The sequence below is a fragment of the Ictalurus punctatus genome, chromosome 3, assembly GCF_001660625.3.
Source record: "Ictalurus punctatus breed USDA103 chromosome 3, Coco_2.0, whole genome shotgun sequence".
NCBI classification, from domain to species: domain Eukaryota; kingdom Metazoa; phylum Chordata; class Actinopteri; order Siluriformes; family Ictaluridae; genus Ictalurus; species Ictalurus punctatus.
Window position 1 is genome coordinate 922542 of NC_030418.2, and position 8812 is coordinate 931353.

At 43.0% G+C, this 8812-nt stretch overlaps 1 protein-coding gene and 1 long non-coding RNA gene across 2 annotated transcripts in view; one reads left to right on the forward strand and one right to left on the reverse strand.

The window, feature by feature from the left end:
• Positions 1-1109: 1109 nt before the first annotated feature.
• Positions 1110-8812, reverse strand: part of LOC108263623 (uncharacterized) — a 28827-nt gene continuing 21124 nt past the window's right edge. The window contains exon 3 of the long non-coding RNA XR_001812217.3: positions 1110-2165. This is a non-coding gene — a long non-coding RNA (uncharacterized LOC108263623). The remainder of the gene's footprint in view (positions 2166-8812) is intronic.
• Positions 7244-8783, forward strand: LOC108263622 (macrophage mannose receptor 1). The gene is made up of 2 exons (XM_017464639.3): positions 7244-8159; positions 8298-8783. Exon 1 carries the CDS (start codon positions 7430-7432, stop codon positions 8156-8158), a length of 729 nt encoding a protein of 242 aa, XP_017320128.1. The 5' UTR covers positions 7244-7429; the 3' UTR covers position 8159; positions 8298-8783.

Sequence of the window (8812 nt, forward strand, 5' to 3'; positions counted from 1 at the left end):
TATCCTCCCAACCACGGTCATGTTTTCTTTACATTAATATCGATGTAGATTTTTGACGGAATGCACCAACGCTGAACATGACGCGTAGCGCGCTAGGTTAAAGTGTCACTACGTTATACTCCATGAAGTCAGTGTATGTATGGCTACAAGGAAGCCAGTTGTAACTGGGATGAATTTGAACATAAGAGATTTTACACAGAATACGGGTGTGAAAGATAAAAACAAGCGAAAATATTACTGTGGATCCGGAACATTAAATTCAATGCTAAAAATGTGAGGTTTTCTCCTAAATCTGTCTTCTATCCGAGCCATTAATAAATACGACCCTGTAAGCGTTGAGTTCAGCCAATCAGCGATCTGCACTATATCTAGCCCCGCCCACGTGTCCTGTCTCAGCTCACACTGTACCTGTGCAAAGAAATTCAGCTCGGTACTTTTCAGATTCGTTCCTTTCGTGCTGCTAGACGCTGAGTCTGTTTTGACTTTTTTTTTTTTTTTTTTTTTTTTGCAGAAATGCTCGTGGAGATCTTCTGAAAGATCTCACTTCCTCGTTCATTCAATCTGCACTTCATTCAGCCCTTTTCTCACCTGATCAAATTGTCCCTCACTTTCCCGTTAACCCAAACACGCCAGCGCTCATGTTTCTCCCCGGCTCCCTGTCCGTCTCCACTCTGTATTAGGGAGAAAAGTGGATACGTGTTAGAGGACTTTATTTCATTTCTCGCTGACTCAGACACCCAGATGTGTTGGATTTCAGAAGGACGTGTCAGAGTACTGATCTGAGGTGCTCACGATGGACGCTGGGAGAGAAGTTATTAGCGCTGTTCATCAGGAATCAGTGTCAAAACATGCTGGACGTTTGAGGAAAAACACGAAGAGATGGAAGATGATTTTATCATCAAAAAGAAAAAAAAACGCAGGAGACTTTAAGACTGTAAGATATAAAACGGGACTGAAGTGGAATATTTAAAAAAACGTCGCAGTATGAGATCAAGGACTTCTTTAAACGTATTTTTGACATAGCAAAACAGTCTGAAACAACCTCTATACTGTATCAATTATGTAAAGACTGAAAAAATAAAAAGAAGGAACTTCATTGGGGAAAAAAAGCTCTGTTACTGGAGACTCCTTCCAACAGTGTTAAATAAACACGCTCCTTATCCAGCACGGACCAATCAGGAGCAGAGGAACATCAGACCCGGTGACTGCATTCATCACTTTAACTGCACTTAGTAAATTCGAATGAGGGCAGTTGGACTATACGGCTCTTTAATCGCATATTTAGTCGCTCTTCTGTAATTTCATTAACCACCTACTCTCATTTTGTGTGTGTGTGTGTGTGTGTGTGTGTGTGTGTGTGCGCGCGTATGTTGAGGAAGCTTCTCACTCAGCTCTGACACATTAAGGAAATTCGAGTCTCGGGAGAGCTCAAGCTTTTAATTACACCTTGTGTGTGTGTGTGTGTGTGTGTGTGTGTGTGTGTGTGTGTGTGTGTGTGTGTGTGAGTGGGTATATAAGTGCGATTACTGTTACAGATTTAAAACATCATCTCATGCACGCAGACGGAGAAATCATATCATCGAGAGGTCATATCATACAGTTGTATTTCAGTCAGAGAAGCGTAGAAAGAGCAAGAGAGAGAGATGTAGAACCTTTTTCTTACACACACACACACACACACACACACACACACACACACACTGCATTTACGTACAAATAACTGAAAGCTACAGTATTATTTATATGCATTTGATGAAGGCGGAAGTTAGCACCAGTGTTATGATCAGGGGTTGGATTGTAAGAGGACCGGACGCTGAGTGGTGAGTTTCATCAGTGTAAAACTCAACGTTGGGCAAAAGTGTGTCTTATCATCCGTCTCCATTCGCCAGAGATCTAACAGGCAGACTTGGAGTTTTCCCATTCCTCCCACGTACGCACAGCTCAAACCAGTACCGCACACCAGCACTGTGCACAGAGCACATGTTTTATTGATCACACACTCCGAACTTAAAGAGCAACGCGGTTGTCAGTACGAGTGCATCGCCCACATTACCGCGCACCCTACTGCGGGGGGGAACTTTCTTATCATGACTCTTTCAGACTTCTCTCCATTTTCAACAGCTCGACAGGATGCCAGCACATCCAGCACCGCATAGACCAGAGGTCTGAAAAAGAAAAAAAAAGAAAAAGATCAATGCAGTGAGCGATTCTGCAGCCAGTAATGGAAAAGGTAAAGGATATGGAAAGGTCAAAATAATAATGGTACAAGACCACCTGCTGTCCAGCTCTGTGTGTGTGTGTGTGTGTGTGTGTGTGTGTGTGCGCACTCGTGCAAAATTTTGTGGCATAAAACATTCACACAGACTAAAATAACCCTTAATCCAAACATATATACAAATATATATTATTCGTGTGCTGTATTTAGACCCCATATCACCTAATCAACGTAGTACATGTAAGAAATAAAACACTCCGCGTCATGCTGTTAGAGGAGAACGATCCACAACACGGTGTGATGACGCTACTGTTACCACCCTGAAGTGGATTATTATTATTCTTTTTTTATAACCTCACTGCCAAGGAAATGCGTTTTTGTCGCTCTTATACAACAGCAATATGCCAACGATTACAACAAATTGTTTTGTCGTCATTTTTATCCGTTTATAGTCACGACGTTTAACGACTTCCTGTTCTTACAGCAGCTATTAACCGTCGTTCCCTCCCCAGCATCTCTTTTTAAGAGAATTTAATAGCGCTGTGGTGTAAAATATCATTATATTAGAATTATTACAGCAACAACGTGGAAACTAGAAACTGGAACATTCTAGAAACTAGAAGATTCAGCCACAGAATGGGTGCTAAGTAGCTGTGTAGATAGCTAACTCAGTGTAGCCAGCGTTAGTGATGTGACAGTGCTAAAACTTCAGTGAGGCAGCTAGCAGAACGGACTAGCTAAAGATAATCACAGCTTCGTATCAAATTAGCAGGCTAATAGGCTAGTTAGCGGTGAACGAGTCTGCGAGATGCTAGCAAAAACATCTGCTTTAGCTATACGCTGTTACGCAACTGTTTAAATGTGACTGTGTGTTAACTCTGTAAGGGGAAATCACAGCTAGCAGAAACTAGCGATACAGGAGGTTAGTGAAAGTAGCATAGTGAAGCATCGTAGCTAGCTAGTACGCTAATAAGTGGTACGCACAAGTTCGGAAACTGTGTATGAACGTATGGAGGAAAACGAGACTATGATGTGGTGCGAAAGCGTTCATAGATGCTAGTATGCTCGTAAACGCTAGTCTGTTTTTTTTTTTTTTTTTTGTGAATAGTAGAATATTCACTTCTGAAAGACTGCAAGTGTTGTTTAGTACCGAAGACAAAATGTAATGAGGAGACAGAGACATCGACACCATGAGCTGTATGAAAGAGTGGGAAAATGCAGCTGTCAATCAAGTAAACTGATAAATGTGGCGCGTCATTAATTATTTATCTCCCGGGTTGAGAAGCTAGCGCCTGAGAGCGAGAGGCAGAATGCTGTAAATGTGGGTTGTTGTTTTGTTTTGATCATTTCCAACCAAGCAGGTCAGCATTCACACACACTCTCACACACACACACACACACACACACACACTCGGGGTAATCAGAGGCAGATTTCCGTTTTTCCGACTTCTCGTCTCTTCCTGTGGAGGTTATATATGGAAAAACGATCGAGTTTACAGTTTCGATGATTCATGACTTCGCTGATGAATCAGAGAACCATTTCAAATTCATCGGTGCAGAATTGCATCGTTTGGTAACGAGTGTGTGTGTGTGTGTGTGGGGGGGGGGGTTATGATTTAAGATCATAAATCAACCTTCATCTGGAACCTTCTCCAGGCTCTGGAAGGTGTGGGACAACGTTTATTAGCTACTGCGACCGTGATCCTGAATGAGATATCTAATAGGATATTTTATTCTAATCATTCTAATCATCTCAGAGAGAGAGAGAGAGAGAAATGGAGAAGGAGATAGACAGATAGTCCAGATGGAGAAATCCTGGTCTGAAGCCAGTTCCTTTTTGTGCTCCATTTGTCCTGCTTTAGAATTTCTTTGAGTTGTTTCAGGTGATCGAGCGCCAAAAAAAAAAAAGTGTATTAGTGTCGTTTCACTGTTTCATAACGAGTCCTCATGAATGCTGAAGATTTTGCATGCTGACAGTCCCACACAGACAGATATCTTAAAAGATCTGCACGTCCCGAGAACAAATCGCAAACACAGTTTATGCCGAAGATCTCACGCTTTCTTCGGGTGTCACCCAGAAGAGGTGGGTTCCTCTACGGGTTCCTCAGTCATATCATCTCAAGGGGTTACTCCTCCACCGCCGTCATCTCTGGCTCGTTCATTAGGGGGCTACACTCATCAGTCACTTTATTAGGAACACCTGTACATTCACGCACTTATTTAGCCAATCATGTGGCACACTGCATAAAATCATGCAGATACAGGAGGCCAGTTTCTCTAAGCCTGTGCCCACTCTAGCCTCGGATTCGCAGCGTGGGCGTCTGCGTACTGAGATGCTTTTCCGCTAGGCACGGTTGTAAAGAGTGATTATTCGAGTTACTGTTGCATTAAGGTCAGCCTTTTCCGTCCACTGGATGTTTCTGGCGCTCCAGTTTGCGACGCAGTAAAATGTCCTACATCAGCATGGAACATGTTAAAGCGGGCGACACCGTGGACTTAAATAATACATGTGGAGGAGAAAGGATGATGGATAGGAAGGAAATGACACTCACAGAACAGGAAGCTGTTTTTTTTTTTTTAACTGAAAAATCCAATCTCTCAGCGCGTCGCTCGAACGCTCTGACAGAAATACTCTGTAATGAATTTAACGTGCCTGAGAATGTATTTATCAGCTGTGCAAAACATAATTATATGTCTGGGATGTCTGTAACCATGGAGACGATCATACACATATACACATATACACGTCTAATATGCACAGCAGTTCATTTGGTCGCTGTGATTTTGATCTGGAAATCGATGCGAGAACAGGGGCAGGCGTAAGTCAAATTTCAGGCAAATTATGTGACTGCAGAAAAGAACCTGATTTCCTTCAGCGGTGAGAAAAACTCAAAACTACCACAAAATGGTGTTGCCATGCATGACATGAGATACTTCAGGTACATTAAGGGGCAGTTTGGCACTTTACCCAGTAGTCTGAAAAGTGCCGGGTCAAATGCCAGCTCGCCCTCGATGCCCCGGCGGTCCTGTAACACCTCCATACAGTCCCCTCCGAAACTATTGGAACGGCGAGGCCAATTCATTCGTTTGTGCTGTACACCAAAGACAATTGGGTTTGAGATCAAAAGATGGAGATGAGATGAGAGTTTAGGTGTGTTAAACAACATATAACATAGAACCTTTTTTTTTTTTTTTATCAGAGAACCTCATTTTTAGGCGAGCAAAAGTATAGGAACAGATTCAATTCAATTCAATTTCAATTCAATTCAATTTTATTTGTATAGCGCTTTTTAGAATAGACATTGTCTCAAAGCAGCTTTACAGAAATATCAACACGGTATACAGATATTAAAAGGTGCGAATTTATCCCGACTGAGCAAGACACTGAGTGGCGACGGTGGCGAGGAAAAACTCCCTAAGATGTTTTAAGAGGAAGAAACCTTGAGAGGAACCCGACTCAGAAGGGAACCCGTCCTCATCTGGGTCACAACAGATAGTGTGAAAAAGTCCATTATGGATTTATATGAAGTCTGTATGGCATTAGGAGCAGAACGCCATAAGTCTTCAACGCAGATTAGTTTTGAATTTAATTACAGTAAATGACACTTAATATTTGGTTGCATATCCCTTGCTTGCAATAACTGAATCAAGCCTGCGACTCACTGACACCATCAAACTGTTGGTTTCTTCTTGTGTGCTGCTTTTCCAGGCTTTCAGTGCGGACTCTTTCAGTTGTTTGTTTCAGTTGGGTGAAGGTCTGGTGACTGACTTGACCAGTCTAAAACCTTCCACTTGTAACCCCTTTGTTGAGGTGGCAGTGTGTTCTGGATCGTTGTCTTGAAGATCCTCCTGGTGCATTGCTCTGTAAATCTGCAGACAGAATGTTCCTGTAGACTCCTGAATTCGTTCTGCTGCTACCATCATGAGTTCCATCGTCAGTAAAGATTAGTGAGAATGTTCCAGAAGCGGCCGTGCAAGCCCAAGCCGTGACGCCACCTCCACCGTGTTTCACAGATCAGCTCGTACGTTCTGAATCATGAGCGGATCCTTTCGTTCTCCACATTTTCATAGAGGTTCATCTTGGTTCCAGAACTTTTGTGGTTCATCACAATATTTCTTCACAAATTCCAGTCTGGCTTTCTGATTCTTACTGCTGATGAGTGATTTGCATCTCACGGTATGGTCTCTTGCAGAATCTTCCTGTGATACCTTCACCCCTGCCCTGTGGAGGATGTTGGTGATGTCACTGACTGTTGTTTCTGGGGGTTTTCTTCACAGCTCTCACGACGTTTCTGTAATCAGCGTTTCTTTTTGTTTTCCTTGGCCGACCCGTCCGGTGTCTGTTGCTCAGCACACCAGCGGTTTCTTTCTTTTTCAGGACGCCCGATGTTTGTGCAGTGCCTCTGATAGATTTTCCCTCTTCTCTCAGCTTCAGAACGGCTCGCTTTTCTCCCGTAGACAGCTCTCTGATCTTCATGTTATCCTTTTCGGCAACAAATGCTCAGATGAACCTGAAGGCTAAAACCAAGAGTAGATGTTCAGAGCTATTTATTCTTAAAGCAATCAGTCAGACAGGACACACCTGGGTAACAAGAAACACCAGCCAGGCACATGTTCCAGTATTTCTGCTCGCCTACTAATTGGGTAGTCTGATCCAAAATGTGCTGTGTTCTATTTTGTTTAACGCATCTACGTATAAATACTAGTAAATAAAATCTGAAACTCTAAACTCCCCTCACATTTGCATAGATCTTTTGATCTCAAAGCCAAATGTCTTCAGATTCTCCATTTGCATTTGTTTTGGTTACTCAAAGCTCTCTGGATCAGATCAGACCATAAACTCACTGTAACGTCTCTGCGTCATTTCGTAGGGCTCATGCCACATCTGCTATTAATAATACCCCAAATTATTGTCTATTAAAATTACTGTGAGTTTGTATGGGTTTTTTTTATTTTATTTCCAGTGCTACGCTGTTTTTTTTTTTTGTTTGGAGCGGCACACTAAAGTCCTACCGCGTCCTACCGACGCCTCAAGTGACCGTCATTTGTTTTTAGGCTAATTTGATGGAAAACCATTTCGGATTGTTCTCTAACTCCTTCTTGTTTTGTTTTTTTGTTTTTTTGGTCCGTTTGCTGATTGGATGTAAATGTTACGCGCGGGTGCTGACTCTAGCGAGCAAAGCCGTGTAAACTTCAGAAAACTTCTGCGCAGAGATGAAGTCGTCCCGCTTTATATGCGTTGTGCCGGTCCTTCTTTGGACGGTTGAAGGTCTGATACGAGAATACATCGACACTCAGCTTTCTATGAACTGGACGGATGCTCAGAATTACTGTGCGAACGTGTACAGAGGCCTGGCTGTCGTCACGAGCAAAGAAGAATACCAAAGGTTGCGGGAGGTCGCAGGAAGCGATGGTAGCGGCTGGATCGGGATGTACAGGAGCGTGAGAAATTCAAGTGTCTGGCTGTGGAGTGACGGGAAAGAGTACTCTTACTTTCTGTGGATGACTGGCCAGCCTAACAATATCAATAAAACTCAAGATTGTGTTCTGAGCAACCCGAGGGGCTGGAACGATTACTTCTGCTGGGACGTTCTGCCGTTTTACTGTTACAGGTTCATAATCTTGGTTGAAGAGAAGAAGACATGGGAGCTGGCGCTTGATTACTGCAGGACTCACTACAAGGACATGGCCTCTCCAGTCTCCGAGAGTCAACTCCAGCTGGCCGAGCAGGAGGCCGTGCAGAACCAAATGGACCGCGTGTGGACAGGGATGCGCTTCCTGGATGGAAACTGGTACTGGGTGAACGGAAAACAACTGGACAGCACGGCCTCGGTGCCCCCGTGCCCCGCTTCACCCTACCGCTGTGGAGCTCGTAACGTCAAGACACACGTCTGGGAGAACAGACAGTGCGGCGAGCAGCTTCCTTTCCTCTGTTTCGGGTGAGGTGAGTAACGAACATCCACAACCGCAGATCAGGAAACAAAAGATCATAAATCCTTCACCTTCATTTCCACCTTCATGATATCGAAAAACACACAACACGAACAATGACACCTGTATCCTTTTCTCTTTCTCTGAACAGATGGCTTTGTACGAGCAGGACAGTCTGAATTTTGCCTGAAGAAGAAACTGATGCGAGTTACACAGCATGTCCTGAAGTCAATTTATTCCTCTTATACAACAGCAGTTTGCTAACGATTCCATTTCTATATTAATTATACTCATAGAGGACGCATCATGCCTTTGATTCATTTATGGTTGCATTAAATGTTGTGAAACGTCATGCCAAACAAATTCTCTCTTACATTATCGCAGCTATAAACAGTCGATCCCTCACTAGCCTCTTTTTTTCTCTCTCACGGATAAAAAAAAAACAAAACACGAGAAACTGAAAATTTTCAACTCTTCTGTCCTGAAGATGTCAGAAAACGTTACGGAAACCGTATGAAAAGCAGACTGTTACGCCGCGCTGACACTGGAGACTCCTTCGATAAATGCTAAATGAACACCTTCTTAAAGAAAACGTCACCATATCGACAATTGTGTTTTTTTTTTTTTTGTTTTTTTTTTAAATAACAGCCTTAGTCTTAGAGCATG

Excerpts from the sequence above, each read along its gene's own strand:
- LOC108263622 (XM_017464639.3), top strand. The coding sequence starts at position 7,430 with ATGAAGTCGTCCCGCTTTATATGCGTTGTGCCGGTCCTTCTTTGGACG.